We start from the raw sequence: 20,991 nt of genomic DNA, 5'->3' as shown, positions 1-20,991 counted from the left end.
GGATGAGCTAAGTCAGCAGGAAAGTGGAAATTGGGTAAAATCCTAAGACAGGAGCAGCAGAATGAGGAGGTGCCGTGTCAGGAGCTGGACGGGAGGTGCAGGAAGCAGCCGAGGAGCAGCAAAGCCAGTGAGAAAGCGACCATCGGCACAAGGCAGTCAGGCCAGTGCTCCAGAAAGGCCTCAGAGACTGGGAGGGCAGCCTCCCTGATCCCAGGGCTGGATGAGCAGGAAGACTGGTGTAGCTGCCCACCATACATTCCGTGTATGTTGCTGTCATGCATTCAGTCAGACTCAGGTCACCCTATAGGAGAGACTCTTGAGAGATACAGACCCAGGTTCAAACTCAGGTAATATTAGTTCCCAATGGAGACTTTGGGCAGGCAAGTGAGCTCACGTTCTTTTAAATCCAGCCACTATTACCTTACTGGGTTTCTGTGAGGACAGCCTGGCCCCAGGAGGACTGATTACAAGGTGGCTGTCACTTCCATTAAGGATGCATTAGAGAACACCCTCTGTGCTCTTTTGTTCCTTGTGGTCTCAAATTTGGCTATAATTAGATTTGTCAATTAGTACACCAAGACATCTTTATTTCTTAGTTGAATGGACCTGTGGGTTAAATATATTAAAGGTAATTTCCACAGCCCACTTCTAGCAGAAATGGATACTAATTAAGGAAGGAGTTTATATTTATTAAAGATTATTTGTATGACGTTAGTTTTGTACATGGAGAAGGCAAGGGCACCCCAGTCCAGTACTCTTGCCTGGAAAATCCCATGGATGGTGGAGCCTGGTAGGCTGCAGTCCATGGGGTCGCACAGAGTCAGACACGACTGAAGCGACTTAGCAGCAGCAGCAACAGCAGTTTTGCACATGTGGGATTAGGAAAAACTTCTTCAAGACCCAGTAGCATGCTGAACATGAGAAGTGATAGAACTCAGCAATGAAAATAGGGTCCCATTCCTACAGTGATCTAAAGTCCCCAGTGTCAGACTACTAGTGGGATTAAATATTCACTAGCATCTCACCTTAAAGTATAAAGGATTTTCCCATCATTCCAAATTCTGAGGAGTTGATTGGGGGTGGTGATCCAGTGAGCCTCTGCAGTTTTGGAATTTCGGAAGATCGTATCTGGAATCCATATTAACCCCACCATGTTGCTGTTCAGAGTAAGTATTTTCATTGTGCTGTTGAACCTAAGGCGACTGTCAGTCCAGGTCTGAGCAAAAAATATATCGATTTGATATTCCTGAAACAGAGCAAAAGGAGGGGAAAGACATTTCTGTTGGTGGATTTTCTGCAGGTTTTGCTTTCTTTCTCAGGAGTTTGGTTCTGCTCATGGTTTCATCTTCACCTGTTAGCACTTAACATCGTGCCTGGATCAACATGGCAGACACTTAACAAAGGTAACCAATATCATTAGTCAACTGTGAGATAACACATGACAATGCTCTGTAAATAGTAAATTGTAATAAATACATAAAGTGTAGTGAGAGGCCAAGAGTTAGTAGAAAATGATTCAGAACATAGACGCAGACCTTCCTATATTCCTAAGTCCAAGCTCTGGCAGGTAGAAAAATCTAGCATTTTCTCCGTTCAGTCGCTCAGCATTACCCAACTGTAGTCTATAAAATGAATAGAATAGTAGTGTCTATCTACTTCTTAAAGGAGTTATATGAAAAGAAATGATTAAATAAAAAGCTCTAGTGCCCGGCACAGCACAAATTATCCAGAGAGTATTAGCTTATATACTAATAAAAATGATCATTTTCATCCAAAAGCTTTCTCAAATCACAGATCAACCCAAATCAAACAGAAAAGCAAAAAACAAGCAGCAGCAACAACAACAAAAAATAGGGCTGACAGCCACCCAAGTCAAATGCCGATTCCAACAGAGGGCTGAAGGGGCAAATTTTTTCTGTAACTGGAAGTAATCCCAATATGCACAGTACATTAGATACAGGATGGGGTTGATGTTACTGTGAGACCCAGAGAAATGTCTCAAGTCTGGACCACCTCTGGGGCTCTTCCCCCAGTCACAGTTTAAAGGATTATCTTTAGGTCCACAATAAAGAGGATCTATATGGTCAGTGATCTTAATATCTTTCATAGTTTTCTTCCATGTTAGATATTATAAATGAATTGTTTTTACAGAGTTCAGTAATTCTCAACAAATCTCATATTTATACTTTTCATTGAGTTTCTGGTTAAAGAACCTTTCTGAGACGTAATTCAACAGACCAGTCTGACCTTTTATTAACTAATTCCCTCATTTATCATCTTTGTTGCACTATGTCAGGCCCTGCAAACCACTGAAGGCCCAGAACTGTGTCAACAGGAAAAGTCTCTGCCTCCATGGGGCTTATATTCCAATCAGGGAAGACAAGCCTTAGAAAATTAAGGTGAAAAATACAAGCCATAACTGCTACTGACTATGCTTGGTAAGTTAACACAAGAAACGAATTACCTCAGAGGATAAATGGCCAGTTTGGAAGCAGTTATGAAAGTATGAACAGGGACTGTTGCCCGCCATTCCAGTAAACAGAGGTTTTTGCCAAAATTTCCAGTTCTACAAGGAACAAGCCATCAGCCACTCCAGTGGCCCCCTCCACACACCCCCAGTGGTGTGCCCTGAGGGGAATTCAGGATGGGGAAAAACAAGGGGGAAGCATTTTGTGGTTTGGAAACTGGCCCTAGATATTTAAGATAAATGCCTAAGGGACAATTTCAACGAACCTTGATTCTTACATCTTCTCATACATAGAAAAGCATCAAAATCATTAACTTGCGGTACCTCTTCTTTGTAATTATCAGTGATCTTTTGATGTTTGACTGCATTTTTTTCCCAGCAAAAACGCTATATCCTGGCTTCCTTCTTAACTCTTCAGAGCAGTTCCTTAGAGCCGAGAGGCTGCATCCTAGGCCTAAGTTCTCAGCTGCTGTTGCTGTTGTTTAGTCTCTAAATCATGTCTGACTCTTCTGTGATCCCATGGACTATAGCCCACCAGGCTTCCCTTCTCCAGGGAATCTTCTCAACCCAGGGGTCAAACTCAGCTACCTGCATTGTCAGGTAGATTCTTTACCACTGAGCCTAAGTCCTCAGTAAGATCCCCAAATAATACTTAAGTTGCGACTTTTAGGTTGTGTGTTTTTCTTTAGTTGACAAAAGAGAAAAGAAAGATAAAACAAATACTGATTCTTGTAGGAATGGAAGAAACAAATGCTTCTCATCCCTATCAGTGAATCATAGGATCAAGAAATGCTTAGAGTGTTAAAAGCCTATTGAAACTCAGCTTTGCAGAAATAATTCAGACCTATTGCTAAAAATCTCTAAATAGGTTGTCACTGTGCAAATTTGGCTCCAAGGACAAAAGACTAATACATGACTTTTCCACTGAAAGGTGATAGGGCCAAGGTATCTGTACTTAATTTAAGAGAAAGAGTAAAGTGAAAGTGAAAGCAAAGGGTTGGGTAGAGGCAATGGCATTTGAAACAAAGGCATAGCAGGGATCTTGGAATTGTTTTGACACAAGATCTATGCACACGTGAAATTGGTCTATCAAGTAAGAGACTGGCTAGGCTTTTTTTTTTAATTGAAGGATAACTGCTTTACATTATTTCGTGGTTTTCAGTCATACAGCAACAAGAATCAGCCATGGGTACACCCATGTCCCCTCCCTCCCATCTCCCTCCCCAACCCATCCTTCTAGATTGTCACAGAGCCCCTGTTTGAGTTGCCTGAGTCATATACCAAATTCCCATTGGCTATCTATTTTACACATGGAATTGTAAGTTTCCATGTTACTCTCTCCATGCAGCTCACCCTCCCCCTCCTCCCATCCCCCCTGTGTCCACAGGTCTGTTCTGTATGTCTGTTTCCCCATTGCTGCCCTGAAAATAAATTCATCAGTGCCACCTTTTAGATTCGGAACCTCAAGTCAGGAAAAAAGTCTGTGACTATTTGAGACTTAGATTTACTGTTGCCTTTCTTTTTGTAATGATAAATTGTAGCCTGGAAAATCTGGATCCAAAAGGAGGCTTATTCTTCAATGCCAATATTTCCACAGCTGGAACAGTTAATGGAAAAAGGAAACTCCCAGACAATGGAGTCAAGATCCAATAAGAGTCTCTGGGAGCCCAACTCTGGGAGTAGAGTTAATCCAGACTTAACTCTAGAATATGAAAGATATTCTCCTTACAGGGAATAAGATTCCACTCAGGATCTGCCCACTGGGGTCTCAGAATTGCTATAAATCAGTGCTGATTGTGATCATCCTGGCTCTTCTCCATCTTTTAGCTATACTGTACACGTGGCTGTGGGTTAGATAGCTTTCTCTTCAGTTTAGAGGTCAGTGGATCGAGGAGAGCCATGTACATCTTGATGTGGTATATACAGGCAGCCCCAGTGTTGGGGATGGGACTGGGTGGATCTTTTGGGTTGCTTCATTTGAAGAAAGGAAGAGTGTGTCTGCCAATGCATGAAAGTGAAAAGTGAAAATGAAGTCTCTCAGTTGTCCCCGACTCTTAGCGACACGAAGGACTGCAGCCTACCAGGCTCCTCCGTCCACGGGATTTTCCAGGCAAGAGTACTGGAGTGGGGTGCCATTGCCTTCTCCGCCTAATGAGTGCGAGACAGACAAAACATCTGGCAGCTAGAGACAGATCATGGTGGTCACTGGTGCAATCCACCAGTACCACAGCACTCCTACTTGCAGGCATATGGTAGAGTCACACACTTCCCTTTCAGGCCCTGAGAGACTGTGTGAAGCAGAGCCCACCTGATTCACACCAGATACATATTGTAGGTGCAAAAGGTAGAAGGGAGAGTGGGATGCAGGGGTGGGGGCTGCAGTCCTCACTGAGAAGGTGACTTGGAACCAAGACCTCAGTGAGGTGCAGAGTGAGCTTGGCAGAGAGATGGCTCCCTTGCAGGGGCCCTGAACACAGAAAGCAGGAAGGTCAAAGACATTCCTGAGAAGCAGGAACAATGTAGTGTACAGAATCATCCCAGTGGGGCCAGGAAACAGACCCCTTACTTCCTTGATGGCAGAATTTTAGCCTAACAATGATGATTGCTGACTATGAAATAGCCTATATTTGCACAGAGAACATGAGAACACACTCAAAACTTTAAATAAAATTCAGGATGTGAGAATGGCCAGTATGGCACATATAGGTACCCATATTAATTAATTCCTTCTTCCCTTTAACACCAGTTTATTAGGTAAAGAAAAGAGGAGAGGATGAAGATGCTCTCACTAAAGAGACAAAGTTCACCAATGATGTGGACAGTTCAGTTCAGTTCAGTCACTCAGTTGTGTCCCACTTTTTGTGACCCCGTGGACTGCAGCATGCCAGGCTTCCCTGTTCATCACCAACTCCCAGAGCTTGCTCAAACTCATGTCCATCAAGTCAGTGATGCCATCCAACCATCTCATGCTCTGTGTTCCCCTTCTCCTCCTACCTTCAATCTTTCCCAGAATCAGAGTCTTTTCTAATGAGTCAGTTCTTTGCACTAGGAGTCTAAAGTATTGGAGCTTCAGCTTCAACATTAGTCCTTCCAATGAATATTCAGGACTGGTTTTCCGTAGCCAATAAAGGCCCTGAGTGTATTTTGGAAAGAATCTAAAACTATTCAGATACTTTTAATCCCAATATTATATCAGGGATATTGAAACAAAGAAAACTTCAACAATTTTACCAAAGTTTCCAAAGATTCCAAGTAAAAATTCCCAAGTGGGAATTGGGAGAGGGTGGGAAGATTTGGGAGAATGGCATTGAAACATGTAAAATATCATGTAAGAAACGAGTTGCCAGTCCAGGTTCGATGCACGATACTGGATGCTTGGGGCTAGTGCACTGGGACGACCCAGAGGGATGGTATGGGGAGGGAGGAGGAAGGAGGGTTCAGGATGGGGAACACATGTATACCTGTGGCGGATTCATTTTGATATTTGGCAAAACTAATACAATTATGTAAAGTTTAAAAATAAAATAAAATTAGAAAAAAAAATACAATTATCCTCCAATAAAAAGTAAATTGATTTTTTTTAAAAAATGGAAAAACAAAAGTCTCCTGCTAACCAAATAGTCCTCCTCTTGAGGTCTTTTCTCTCCTTATCATCTCTGCTTTCCATCCCCATTTATGGCCCTTCACAATACATTTTAAAATGCAGATCTGAGATGGGTAAATAGCAAGATAGGCATGAGCCTTCTGTACCCACCAGTCACTGATTATTGAAATAGAGACAATAACGATTTTCTCCTAGAGGGTAAACCAAGGCCTGAGAGGTTAAGTAACTTTCATCAAGTCAAAATTTGCTTCCCATGATAAAAGGTAACTCTCCTACACTGTTGGTGGGAATGTAAATTGGTACAGCCATTAAAAGATGCTTGCTTCTTGGAAGAAAAGCTATGACAAACCTAGAAAGCGTATTAAAGAGCAGTGATATCACTTTGCTGACAGAGATACATATAGTCAAAGCTATGGTTTTTCTAGTAGTCATGTACAGATGTGAGAGTTGGACCATAAAGAAGGCTGAGCACCAAATAATTGATGTTTTCAAACTGTGGCACTGGAGAAAATCCTTGAGAGTCCCAGGACAGCAAGGAGATCAAACCAGTCAATCCTAAAGGAAATCAACCCCGAATATTCTTTGGAAGGATTGTTGCTGAAGCTGAAGCTCCAATACTCTGGCCACCTGATGAAAACAGCTGACTCAAATGGAAAAGACCCTGCTGCTGGGAAAGATTGAGGACAGAAGGAGAAGGGGATGACAGAAGTTGAGATGGTTGGATGGTATCACCGACTCAATGGCCATGAGTTTGAGCACATTCTGGTGAAGGACAGGGACTCCTGGTGTTCTGCTGTCCACGGGGTCACTAAGAGTCAACACAACTGAGTGACTGAACAACAACAGCCACTATGGAGAACAGAATGGAGCTTGCTTTAAAAACTAAAAATAAAGCTACATATGACCAGCAATCCTCCTCCTGGGCCTATGTCTGAAGAAAACCATAATTTAAAAAGACACGTTTATCTCAGTGTTCATTGTGGCACTATTTACAATAGTCAGGACATAGAAGCAACCTAAATGTCCATCGACAAATGGATAAAGAAGATATGGGACATATATGCAATAGAATATTAAGTGTGTTAGCTGCTCAGTCATGTCCAACTCTTTGCAGCCACATGGACTGTAGCCCATCAGGTTCCTCTGTCCATGGAATTATCCAGGTAAGAATACTGGAATGAGTTGCCATTCCCTTCTCCAGGAGATCTTCCTGATTCAGGGATTGAACCCCAGCCTCCCACATTGTAGGCAGATTCGTAACCATCTGAGCCACCAGGGAAACCCCTCCCAAGTTCAATCCCTGGGTCGGAAAGATTCCCTGGCAAAGGGAATGGCTACCCACTCCAGTATTCTTGCCTAAAGAATTCCACACAACTGAGCAACAATAGAATATTACTTAACCATCAAAAAGAATGAAGTAATGCCATTTGCAGCAAGATGGATGGACCTAGAGATTGTCATATTGAGGGAAGTAAGTCAGACAGAGAAGCAAAAATATCATAGGACATCTCTTATACGTGGAATCTGAAAATAAATGATACAAATGAAATTACTTACAAAGTAGAAATAGACTCACTTGATGTTTTGGTGAAAGTTTTAACTTTTGCTTCAGGTTCAAAGTGAAAGTCGCTCAGTCGTGTCCGACTCTTTGCAACCCCATGGACTATACAGTGCATGGAATTCTCCAGGTCAGAATACTGGAGTGGATAGCCTTTCCCTTCTCCAGGGGATCTTCCCAACCCAGGGATCAAACCCAGGTGTCCCACATTTCAGGCAGATTCTTTACCAGCTTGAGCCACAAGGGAAGTCCAAGAATACTGAAGTGGGTAGCCTATGCCTTTTCCAGTGGATCTTCCTGACCCAGGAATTGAACCGGGGTTTCCTTCACTGCAGATGGATTCTTTACTAACTGAGCTATCAGGGAAACCCCATCAGGTTCAAAAGATTTATTAACAAAAGAAATCACTTATTATACAGAAATATGCAAATTCAATATTTAATAAAGACTTATCGAACTTACTTTCAATATATAATTGTTAAAAGAGAAATATAAATACTAGAGGAGAGAAACAGCACATATGTCACTCAGTTGGACCAACTAACACCCAGACTCAGTGCTGGGAAGGCCCACGTAACAGTAGTCTGGAATCCCAAGTGAGAAAGGGTCGGTCCCAGGCAGTGCATCCACTCCACCTATGAGACTTTGAATTGCAGTTTTGGGGGTTCCTGCTTATAATGCTAGGCTGCAAACTGATACCATCATCAGTTTGCAAGCAAATTGCAGCTCTGGTTTCACGTTCATCTTTCTACAATGCTGTTTGTTTTATCTTGTGAGTGATGAGTTTCTCCAGACCCCTTGGGATTGGCTGGACCCAAAGGGCTCAGGGAAATTCCAAGGTTCACTCTGAATCTCACCTATGGTGCTGCTCAGCTTACTGATGACAACTGGTGCACTTGCCAGCAGCCATGAAGTCAGGGCAGTGTCCAGGCAGATCTGAAGCGAGGTTAGAGGCCTGCTCTGCTTTCTTGTCTCTGAAGCCTGAACAAAACTATCTCCATTTAATTTCCTTTAACACTCACAGACTTAGAGAACAGACTTATGGTTGCCAGGGCCAAGGATGGGGGGAAGGGATAGTGAGGGAGTTAAGGATGGACCTGTACACAATGCTATATTTAAAATGGATAACGAACAAAGGATCTACTGTAGAGGAAATGGAACTCTGCTCAATGTTATGTGGCAACCTGGATGGGAGAGGAGTTTGGAGAATAGAAACATGTATATGTATGACTGAGTCCCTTAGCTATTCACCTGAAACTATCACAACATTATTAATAGGTTATACTCCTATACAAAATTCAAAGTTTCTTTAAAAAAAAAAAAAGACAAAAGGATACATGCACCCCAGTGCTCACTGCAGTATTATTTACAATAGCCAATACATGGAAACAACCTAAATATCCATCAACAGATGAATGGATAAAGATGTGGTACATATATGCAATGGAATACTACTCAGCCATAAAAAGAATGAAATAATCCCATTTGCAGCAACATGAACTTGGACATTTTCATATTAAATGAAGTAAACCAGATAGAGAAAGACAAATATCGTATGATATCACTTATATGTAGAATCTAAAAAATGATACAAATGAACTTACTTACAAAACAGAAATAGACTCACAGACATAGAAAACGAACTTATGGTTACAAAAGTGGTGGGGGGGGGCATAAATTAGGAGCTTGGGATTAGCATATACAAACTAATATAAAACAGATAAACCATAAGGACCTACTGTACAGCATGGGGAACTATACCCAATATCTTGTAATAACCTATAATAGAAGAGAATGCAAAAAATGTATATATATGTGTATATATATATGTATATCTGAATTACTTTGCTCACACCTGAACCTAAGACAACACTGTAAATCAACTACATATCAATAAAACTTTTTTAAAACTCTGCTTCCCTGAATCTGAGTGTGAGCAGTTGGCCAAAGCTGCAGTCTAGTTGCCAGATGTGGGAACCACCACTGTGTGGTGAAGAAAGAATCCCAGTGTGGGTGTCCACTCCACTTCTGCCCTGTTTGCAAACTGTGTGAAATTATTCACGTTCCTCAGCCTGTGATTTTTTATCTCTAAAATGGGAGAGTTCAGTTAGATTAAATATAAGAACCTTCCACCTTTAACATTTTGTATTTCTGAAAACATGGAGTTAAACTTTCAGTGGTGAAAGCAGGTTTTCTGTAGGGTGCACCATTTCCCTATAAGAAAAGGGATCACACCATGATGCACTGGGGAGAGGCCAAAAGCTTCGAGAGTGTTCTCTTTGTCTTCTGAAGCCTTGGCACAAACTCCAACTCAAGAGGGTGGGGTGTGGATGGTGTGTGTGGTGCCCGATGTGGATGTTTTATTATAAGCACTTTTAAGATAATGTTGGAGAAACATTCCCACCCACAAAGTAACATTATGTCTCTCATAAAGCTGCTTTGTAACTGCATTAAGGGAAAAAAGTCACTTTTACAAGGTCTATCTAAAACAACATTTTATATTGTTCATAAATAGCTATGAAATTGGCCTTCCCTGGTGGCTCAGTAGGTAAAGAATCCACCTGCAATGCAGGAGACCTGGCTTTGATCCCTGGGTTGGGAAGAACCCCTAGAGGAGGGCATGGCAAGACACTCCAGTATTCTTGCTAGAGAATCCCCAAGGGCAGATGAGCCTGGTGGGCTGCAATCCATGGGATCAAAGAGTTGGACACAACTGAGTGATGAAGCATACACACTTATGAAATTAATGTGTCTGAAATACTAGTTAATGTAACAGCTGACAAATGTGCAACATCTCCAATTTAAACCTTCGTGCTTGTGGAGAGCCTGTGCTGATAATTTATTTTAATAATCGGAGGGTGGCTTAATGATTCCTCCAAGGCCAGCAGCACTTGGAGCATATTAACAAAACAGAATAAAAGTTATAATTCTTCATGTTCTCTCTCTGTAGCTTCTAAAATACTAGAAAGTCATTTTGTAATTGTTTTCTCCTTCCCTTTACCAAAGAAGAGGGCCACATGGAAAGATGATAGATTAATAAAGGACAGGGCTTGGAGACAGGAGGTTTCAGGAAACACACTCCCAGGCACACGCACTTCCTTGCTTCTAGCATGTCAGGACCTCACCTGGAATGTGTTGGACAAATCTTTAAATGTTGGAAATGTCAACTTAAGAATGCTGCTGCTGCTGCTAAGTTGCTTCAGTCGTGTCCAACTCCATGTAACCCCATAGATGGCAGCCCGCCAGGCTCCCCCGTCCCTGGGATTCTCAAGGCAAGAACACTGGAGTGGGTTGTCATCTCCTTCTCCAATGAATGAAAGTGAAAAGTGAAAGTGAAGTCGCTCAGTCATGTCTGACTCTTAGCGACCCCATGGACTACAGCCTACCAGGCTCCTCCATTGATGGGATTTTCCAGGCAAGAGTACTGGAGTGGGGTGCCATTGCCTTCAACTTAAGAATATTCACAACCTAATAGTTGAGAATTATGCTTTATGGGAAATTTTAGGATTTCAAGCCTGGGAGACAGCATCTCAAGTAACCTTGAGAGAACTGTTCTAAGGAGATGAGGGGAGGAACCAGGTTATATAGAATTTTGCAACAAAGGGCAGGTAGTCTGAACATCAAAAGACTTTTGTTAATGAAAGAAAACCAGATAATCCAAGTTAAAGAATTTAGCACTTTTCTATGTATGGGAAGAAACAAGTCAGGGCTTACTGAAATCATTCCTTTGATATGCATCCTAGCTATCTGGGGCCAGTATCCTGTGTTTTCACATGCTGAGGGCTCACCATAGGGAGTGGCTGCAGTCGGATGGCTGTTAGATGGCAGGTATTCTTTCCTTCTTGAGTTCCCTCAGGGCTCACAAGCTCACTATCCGTGATGGCTGCAATCGCTGGTGACTTTGACATCTTTGTTTACCGATAAATATTGGCAGGAAATATTCCATTTCTCAGAAGTTACTGGTAGTTTTCTTTACAATATGGTAATCACAGGTGCATGCCAATTAGAGGTTGTTTAAATGCCTCTACTAAAAATGTATAATATATAGTGACAATTAGAAAGAAATCATTTTTATTTCTTCCTTATCAGGTATGGGAGCATAACATATATTTTTGGTATTAGTTATTCAAACTTTCCTAGGAAAGGAGGCTTTGCAGCTTGCCTCCATCTCTCCCCCAGAGACCTGCCCCAGCCCTGCCTCCAGCTGTGCAGCCTCCAGGGGCCACACCTGCCCTGCTCAGACTCCTGAGCCCCTTGAAAATTCTCCCCACCTACCCAAAGCTCCTCCAGTCTTTGGAAGCCACTGACAAACTCCACCATGTGAGCCCTAGTCTGTGCTCAGCATGAGGTTAGGTTTATATAAAGACAGATGCAACATCCCTGCATGAAGAAGCTTGGGCCCAAAGCACATGGAGAGAGTGTGGTGCCCCACCTGGAACACAGGCAAGGTGAGGGCAGCCTCCAGGAAGCCAAAGAGGCCCACCTGGGTAGTGCAGGGAGCTCTTCATGGACCATGCCTCCCATCTGATCCTAGAACTACTGGACAGAAAGTAGACAGTTGATGGGTGTATCAGTCAGGGAGGGCTGTAACAGAGCTGAGAGGAGTGAGACTGCTTCAGGTATGGTGGGTTGTGAAAAGTATTTGCTACAAGGGTGCCCCATAGGAGCATTCGAAAACCAGGTGACCTCAAGATACAACAGGGGAATATGCTGCCTTTCTAAGCAGGTCCAGGACTTGTCACCTGATACTAATGCAACCTAAGGCCCCCTTTAAGGAAAGGATATAAAAATATAAATAAAATATTAAATAAAAATATACTTTCAATTACAAATTGGCACTTGCTTGTCAACTATAAATTGGTACTTGCCAAGAATATTTGCCAGTGACTGAACAAAGCTGGTCATAGCTTTTCTTCCAAGAAGAAAGCATCTTTTAATTTCTGTGCGGTCTTTAGATAGATATATATTTTCAGAAACTGATTTCATGATCCCAATCCTTGCATCTCTTCATAGCTAGAAAATCACTAAATCCCTTCATGGTGTCATCAGCATGTTGTGCCTAGCAGAAAACCTTTTGTAAACTAAGCACTTGATTGCATTGAACTCTCCCTTCACCAAAATCTTATATATTGACCTTCCCCCACTGCCTCTTTGGGGCAGTCTCTCAGAGCTATCTGAGGTGCTGTCTCCTGGGCTCCAGTCTTCATTTTGCCCCAAATAAAACTTAATCTACAACTCTCACATTGTGCATCTTTTTTAGTCAACAGTACACTTAATGAATACAAGATTTTGCATTCATTATGTCAGCAAGTCTGGAAGACAGAGCAGTGGCCACAGGGCTGGAAAGGGTCAATCCTCATCTCAACACTCAAGAAGAGTAGTACCAAAGAACGTGCTAACTGTCGGACAATTGCACTCATTTTCTGTGCTGGTAAGGACATGCTTAAAATCTTGCATGCAAGGCTTCAACATTACGTGAACCAAGAACTTCCAGATATTCAAGTTGGGTTTAGAAAAGGAGGAGGAACTAGAGATCAAAGTGCGACATTCACTGGATTATAGAGAAAACAAGGGAATTTCAGAAAAAAACATCTAGCTCTGTTTCATCAACTGTGCTAAAGCTTTTGGCTGTATGGATCATAACAAACTGTGGAAAGTTCTTAGAGAGATGGGAATACCAGACCGTCTTACCTGTCTTCTGAGAAACCTGTATGCAGGCCAAGAAGCAACAGTTCGAACCTGGTATGAAACAACTGATTCAAGATCAACTGGTTCAAGATTGAGAAAGGAGTATGTCAGGCTGACAGAAAGGTGGCAACAGGCTATCTGTTGTCACTCTGTTTGTTTAATCTATACGCAGAGCACATCATGAGAAAGGCCAGGCTGGATGATCTACAAAGCAGAATCAAGACAGGCAGGAGAAACATCAATAATAATCCTCAGATATGAGGATGACGCCACCCTAATAGCAGAAAGTGAAGAGGAACTAAAGAGTCTCTTGATGAGGGTGAAGGAGGAGAGTGAAAGAGCTGGCTTAAGATTAAATATTAGAAAACTAAGATCATGGCATCCAGCCCCATTACTTCATGGCAAATAGAAAGGGGAAAGGTGGGAGTAGTGACAGATTTCCTCTCCTTCGGTTACAAAATCATTGCAGATGGTGACTGCAGCCATGAAATCAGAAGATGATTGCTTCTTGGCAGGAAAGAGATGACAAACATATATAGCATGTTGAAAAGCAGAGACATTACTCAGCTAACAAAGGTCCGAATAGTTAAGGCTATGGTCTTCCCAGTGGTAATGTATGGTTGTGAGAGCTGGGCTGTGAAATAAGCAGAGCACTGAAGAATTTATGCCTTCAAACTGTGGTGTTGAAGAAGACTCCTGAAAGTCCCTTGGAGAGCAAGGAGATCGAATCAGTCAATCTTAAGGGAGATCAACCCTGAATATTCACTGGAGGGACTGATGCTGAAGATGAAGGTCCAGTATTTTGGTCATCTGATGTGAACAGACAGCTCATTGGAAAAGTCCCTGATGCTGGGGAAGATCGAGGGCAGAAGGAAAAGAGGGCATCAGAGGATGAGACAGCTGTATGGTATGAACTTGAACATGAACAGTTCAATGAACGTGAACTTGGGCAAGCTCTGGGAGATGATGAGAGACAGGGAGGCCTGGAGTGCTGCAGTCCATGGGGTCACAAAGAGTCAGACACAACTGGGCGACTGCACAACAACAACACTTACTTCAAATGAGAAAAAACATAAATACTTAAGTTTCAAATGCCACAAAATTCAGGAAAAGCAGATTTTGTTTTTATTTGCTAACTGGCTTGCCTTCGCCATACTCACACATCCTCTATGTTTTGCCTGCTTGCTCTCTGGTCACTATGACAATGTCTTATGATGCTAGTTATTTAGAGGGAGAGAATAAAAATGATTATTTCCTCTAGTATAGTGAAACAAAATATTTTATTATTAATAGTTTTTTTTTTAAAGAAAAATTTACTTAACTCACAGTTCATTATCAGAAATATCTGCATGTTTGGGATACTATATTGGGGAAACCTCAAGTTTCTTTTATATAAAGTTTGGGGCTTCCACATGTGAACTTTGGATTCTAAGATTTTCCTCCAAGTCACTTACACTTCAGGGTAACTGGACCTTAAGAAACAATCATACTGGGATAGAGACTGGGAGTGGCTCATGCCATGAAGATCATCATATACCAAGGTTGCAGGGAACCCCATCCCATTAACCACAGCCTGAAAGCTTCCCCAGCCCCACCTCCTCTTAAGGTCTACAAGTACCTGCTCCCAACAAGAGGAACTTGTAATGGAGGAATCAGAGGAGAAAGAGATAGCAGTATTATCTTAAATGCTTTGCAGTTGGAAATTTCACATGCTGCTAGGACCTTCCCAGGGGCCTGGGAGGAGTTTCTGCAAGTGTGGAGCTCTGAGGCTTAAATTTTACAAGCATCATGTAAATTGGGAAGAGCAAAGGATCAGGTGGTGTTCATGCATCTGGACCAGGATTTGCTTGTGGATGTCAGGTACACCCAATTCAGGATAAGCAAGGGTCTGGAGGAAACACAGCTGTTGCTGGGGATGATGCTAGCTGTCAAGAGAATAGAAGGGAAATCTCCCTCCCTTCTGTCCTTATCTCCCAAGTGCCTCAGACTGGTGAATTCCAGCAGGAGGCCAGATGACCAGGCCTGGAAAGGCAGGCTGTGGGGTCAGCCCGTATGATGGGGAGCAGTGCAGGGGAGGATGGGAAATAGATAGAGAATCATCAGGGGCACGGGAGGGTGGGAAGAGCACCCATCAGTAAGCTGGCTCCCCAGTTACACCCATGAACATTTTCCTCATTCCCTTGCTCGCCTTTTTAATACTCCCTTCCTTGAATGGATGTCCTTCCTCTGAATTTCAGCTACTCATTAACTGCTTTCATATCATTTGTCTTTCAGATTAAAGCATTCCATTGGATGTTATATTCTCCAATTATCACTGCTACCCAAAAGCATACAGTGGCTACTCAAAGTCTAAGAATTGAATTTAAACTCCTTTGCATGACACTCTGGAGAAGGAAATGGAAACCCACTCCAATGTTCTTGCCTGGAGAATCCTGTGGACAGAGGAGCCTGGTGGGCTGCTGTCCATGGGGTCGCACAGAGTTGGACACTACTGAAGCAACTTAGCATGTATGCATGCATGATACGCAGGACTTTTTGCTTAAAACCCAAGTTGACCATCTGCTTGCTTGTAAACACATCCCTTACCACCACAATCTGCTCCCCGATGTGACATGACACCCTGCACACACCCGCATCCTCCCTGTCCCATTGGTGCTGTCCCCAAGCCTAGAGGCCCTCATGTCATCTCCTCAGTCCTCTCATCTCCCAGTCCCCTGAGGTATGGCTCCTTAGCTTCAAATGTTTGACTGCAGCCAGTCCTTCTTTATAGTATCACTCATCACTTTCTTCTCCTGATGTGAATGCCTTGCATTTTTCTCTGGAATAGCTCACAACTGTTTTCAAGCTGAACCATGTAACACTGTCACATGGTCACATGTGACAGTCCCACCATGTCACATGGTCCCTTGATCCCTGTCTATGGCACTAACACTTCCTTGCCCCACCTCGCCCCAGCATCATTTAAGAGCACTTTCTTGACCACTAGAGAGTCCCACCAATTAGCAGAGATCTGAGGCCTTAATTATAAAGCTACCTGTTAAACCATAACTACAGTTCTGTGGCCTGGGCTGCTAGCTCGTGCCACTCACTACATGGATGGCTTGCTGCTCACCTACCATACACTTTTAAGTATGAGGTGGGGACTTGTGTCTGGGGGCTCAACCTCCAAATGCCTGTGCCCTTTCAGTGTGTGCCCATGCAAGACAACCCACGGGGTCCCCAAATACAGAAAGGACCCACTCTCCCTCCCCTCTCCAGAGTGATCACAAAGCACTGCTTGGTCAGTGTGCCCCAGGGCAGCTGCTGAGCATCTCCTCCAAGCAGACCAGGTCACACCTGTGGAGCCCTGTATGAGGTCATAAGAAAACATCACCAGAATTAGCCAGGCTCCATGGCAACTACTGTCATGAGCCATCTTATTCCTAAACAACCACCTGCTGTCTCCATATTAAGTAACATATGCACCATATAGAATCCTGATCAGTGGCTAACACGACCCCTCTCCATAGGAATTTTCTTTGTCCTGAGACTATAATAAGTGGCCACAAGCCCATGAAAGGGGCTGGCCCTCCCTTGAGCCAGCCTGCTGTTCTAACAGTGTCTCCCATTCTAATAAACTCTATTCGCCTCTCATCCTGCCTCATGCCTGGAAATTATTTTCCAACCTGTGCACACATCAAGACAATGACCAGCCCCTGAGACACCGCAGGCTTCCAGGACCCCGCTCCTTCTCTGCTGATGTGCCCATGTCAGCCCGCAAATCTTCTCTTCCCACCTCCACAGGTTAGGAGGCCATAGGGGATGATATTTTTGCTTCAACCACACTGTTGAAGTCTAGGTCCTTTTGTGACTACTTTCTCATTCTAAGGGGAAAATCCATTGTCCTGTTTCCTTTTCAACCTGGTAGGAGCTCATCACAGAGGTGTGTGCAGAGGCGGCTGCAGAAAGCTCAAGGAGATGCTTATGAGCTGAGTTGCATGTTCCCCTCAAATTCACATACTGAAGTCCTAATGCCTGGTGCCTCAGAATGTGACTAACTGGAGACAGGACTTCTTAAAGATGATTAAATTAAAATAAGTCATATGGGTGGACCCTAATCCAGTTCTGACTGGTATCTTTTTGAGAAGAGAGACATACACAAAAGCAAGATACACATGGAGAAAGTGGCCATCTGCCAGCCAAGAAGACAGGCCTCAGGAGAAACCAACCCTGGCAATACCTGTATCTTGGACTTCTAGCCCCCAGACAAGGAGAAATTATGTTTCTGTTCTTTAAGCCACTGGGTCCGTGTGGTACTTTCTTGTGATAGCCCTAGCAAACTAATATAGAGGCCAAATTAAGACTAAATAAACTCATTATGGGCTTCCCTTATAGCTCAGTTGGTAAAGAATCTGCCTGCAATGAAGGAGATCCCAGTTTGATTCCTGGGTCAGGAATATCTGCTGGAGAAGGGATAGTCTACCCACTGTAGCATTCTTTGGCTTCCCTTGTGGCTCAGCTGGTAAAGAATCTGCTTGCAATGTGGGAGACCTGGGTTCAGTCCCTGGGTTGGGAAGATTCCCCTGGAGAAGGGAAAGGCTACCCACTCCAGTATTGTGGCCTGGAGAATTCCATGGACTGTATAGTCCATGGGGTCGCACACTTTGACATAAAATGCCTTAGAGGAGTTGAACGTGTCCAAAGGAAAATACAAAGTTACCCAAAGATGTTCATAACATTTGTTCTTAAACACAGTTGCTGCCACTTTCAAGTTTTTCACTTATAAATACACCTATCCTTTGCATTCAAACTTTCTCTGTCTGAATACTCACTTTAACAGTTCACAAACGTTTTTATCCAAGTTTACTTCAAGTGGAAAATCTCACAGTAAGTTCCCTACATACAAATGAGTTCCATACTGAGAGCATTCATATGTCCATTTAAGTCCAACAAAGTTAGCCTAAGTACCCAACTAACAAAATTGGCTACACAGTACTGCACTGTAATAGATTCATAATACTTTTCACAAAAATAATGCATAAAAACCAAACACAAAAGATAAAGAAAACATTTTTAATCTTACAGTTCAGTACCTTGAAAAATACAGTAGTACAGCACAACAGCTGGCATACAGGGGCTGGGATCGAGTGAACAGATGAGAAGAGTTACTGAGCAGGAGGGAGAGGAAGGGGAGATGGTAGAGCTGAAGGATCATCAACAACAGGAGACAGAGGGCACGCTGCGATTTCATTTGCGCCTGACGCTGATGGTACTGGTTCTGGTTCCTTGCTGGATTCAATTCTATCTACCCTCTTGAAAAAATGGTCCAGCGATGTCTGGGTAGTATCTCTTTTGTCCTCATCATAGACGACAAGGCAGTACTGGGTTGCATTCTGAATGGCGGCCACAGCTTTCAGGTGCTGTCCTACATTCAGATCCTGTACCTCAAAACCAACAGTGCCTCCTCAAATAAGAAAACCCCTTTGCCATCCCCTGTGTTGTGACTCTCATCTTAGCAGTACCACTTATATCACTGCTGCTTTTATGCTTGCTTCCAGACCTTCTGGGCTTGAAAGAAAGACACTGTACTACTGTACTCTATATAGTACTGTACAGCAAAGTACCCCAAAACATAACCACATATAAAGGATGCATACACATGATAATGTATGTCAGACACACAAACTAACTTACATATCTGGACATGCAAATGCACATTTGCACCTCTGAAGTTGGAAACTTGAAGGTTCATATGTAGGAGACTTACTGTATCTTGAATCTCTACGTGTGTGCATGCATGCTAAGTCGCTTCAGTCATGTCTAACTCTTTGCAACCCTATGGACTGTAGCCCACCAGGCTCCTCTGTTCATGGGATTCTCTAAGCAAGAATACTGGAGTAGGTTGCCATGCTGTCCTCCAGGGGATCTTCCTGGCCCAGGAATTGTACCTGCATCTCTTATGAGTCCTGCATTGGCAGGTGAATTCTTTACCACTAGTGCCACCTGGGAAGCCCTGAATCTCTATGTGCCCATCAGAAAAACTTTTATGTGTAGGTGATTCTGGGTGAAAGTATGTGGTTATGGTGAGTTATTTGCAAAAACAGCATAAGAACTCCTTTTACTTTGGACATTTCTCAGGACATACTGGGATTAGAAGTGGAAGGAAAAACAAGTGCAGTGGCCTTTCTTTGCAACTCTAACTTTAGGAGCAAGTCTCATATGGAAGATGAGACCTGGGCCAGGATATCTCCTGGTTCCTGGCATTCCTAATCATGAAGTTGCTTCAGTTCAGTTCAGTTTGATAAATGGGGCCATTTATACTTAAGAAAGGCTTCTCTGGTGGCTCATATGATAAAGAATATGCCTGCAATGCAGGAGACCCAGGTTCAATCCCTGGGTTGGGAAGATGTAACCCACTCCACTATTCTGCGTGGAGAATTCCACAGACAGAGGAGCCTGGCAAGCTACAGTCCATGGGGTTGTAGACAGTCAGACACAACTGATTAATCATTTCCACTTTTCATCCTTAATAAATTATGTAGTTATCTTCAAATAGTCCTAATTTAAAGAACTTGAGAAATTATTACATGGGTATGTATACTGTGAAAAGGAGTATTTCCTGCCATATTAATAAACAAGGATGTCACAGCCATCAAAGATTCCAGCCAACCAAATGTGAATTTCTGAGTCCAGGAAGAACAGGTCTGCTTTACGGCAGCCATCAACCACTCCCACTTCCCAAGGTTAGTGTTGAGGAGCGGGAGGTGGGGAAGGCTAATGTGAAAAGCACAGGCAGCAGACACTGGAAGCTCCCCCCTGCCATGAGCACTGACCCCACTAGGCGCTACACCCCCATGAGCACTGACCCCACTAGGCGCTACACCCCCATGAGCACTGACTTCACTAGGCACTCCCCCCATGAGCACTGACCCCACTACGTGCTCCCCCCATGAGCACTGACCCCACTAGGTGCTCCCCCCATGAGCACTGACCCCACTAGGTGCTCCCCCCATGAGCACTGATCCCACTAGGTGCTGTCCCCCATGAGCACTGACCCCACTAGGTGCTCCCCCCATTAGCACTGACCTCACTAGGCCCTACACCTCCATGAGCACTAACCTCACTAGGCACTCCCCCCATGAGCACTGATCCCACTAGGTGCTCCCCCATGAGCACTGCCCCACTAGGCGCTACACCCCCATGAGCACTGACCTCACTAGGCACTCCCCCCATGAGCACTGACCCCACTAGGCGCTGTCCCCCATGAGCACTGGCCCCACTAGGCGTTTCCCTCATGAGCACTAAATCCACTAGGTGCTCACCCACTATGAGCACTGAACCCATTAGGCGCTTACCCCCATGAGCACTGGTCCCACTAGGCGGTCTCCTCTCATGAGCACTGATCCCACTAGGTGCTCCCCCCATGAGCACTGACCCCACTAGGTGCTCCCCCAATGAGCACTGACCCCACTATGTGCTCCCCTCATTAGCACTGGCCTCACTAGGCCCTCCCCTCCATGAGCACTGACCCCACTAGGTGCTCCCCCAATGAGCACTGACCCCACTATGTGCTCCCCTCATGAGCACTGGCCACACTAGGCACTCCCCTCATGAGCACTGGCCCCACTAGACACTCCCCTCATGAGCACTGAACTCACTAGGAGCAATGAACCCATTAGGCACTTTACCCCCATG

At 43.8% G+C, this 20,991-nt stretch overlaps 1 protein-coding gene across 1 annotated transcript in view; it reads right to left on the bottom strand.

Annotated features, from left to right (window-relative positions):
• The window catches only part of GABRG3 (gamma-aminobutyric acid (GABA) A receptor, gamma 3), an 831,633-nt gene that overhangs the window by 278,485 nt on the left and 532,157 nt on the right, over positions 1-20,991 (bottom strand). Inside the window, exon 4 of the mRNA XM_010845850.1 lies at positions 1,026-1,246. Within this exon, the coding sequence (XP_010844152.1) occupies positions 1,026-1,246 (221 nt within the window). The remainder of the gene's footprint in view (positions 1-1,025; positions 1,247-20,991) is intronic.

Source organism: Bison bison, unplaced genomic scaffold (genome assembly GCF_000754665.1).
Source record: "Bison bison bison isolate TAMUID 2011002044 unplaced genomic scaffold, Bison_UMD1.0 scf7180017864224, whole genome shotgun sequence".
NCBI classification, from domain to species: domain Eukaryota; kingdom Metazoa; phylum Chordata; class Mammalia; order Artiodactyla; family Bovidae; genus Bison; species Bison bison.
This window is presented reverse-complemented; position numbering and strand designations above follow the sequence as displayed.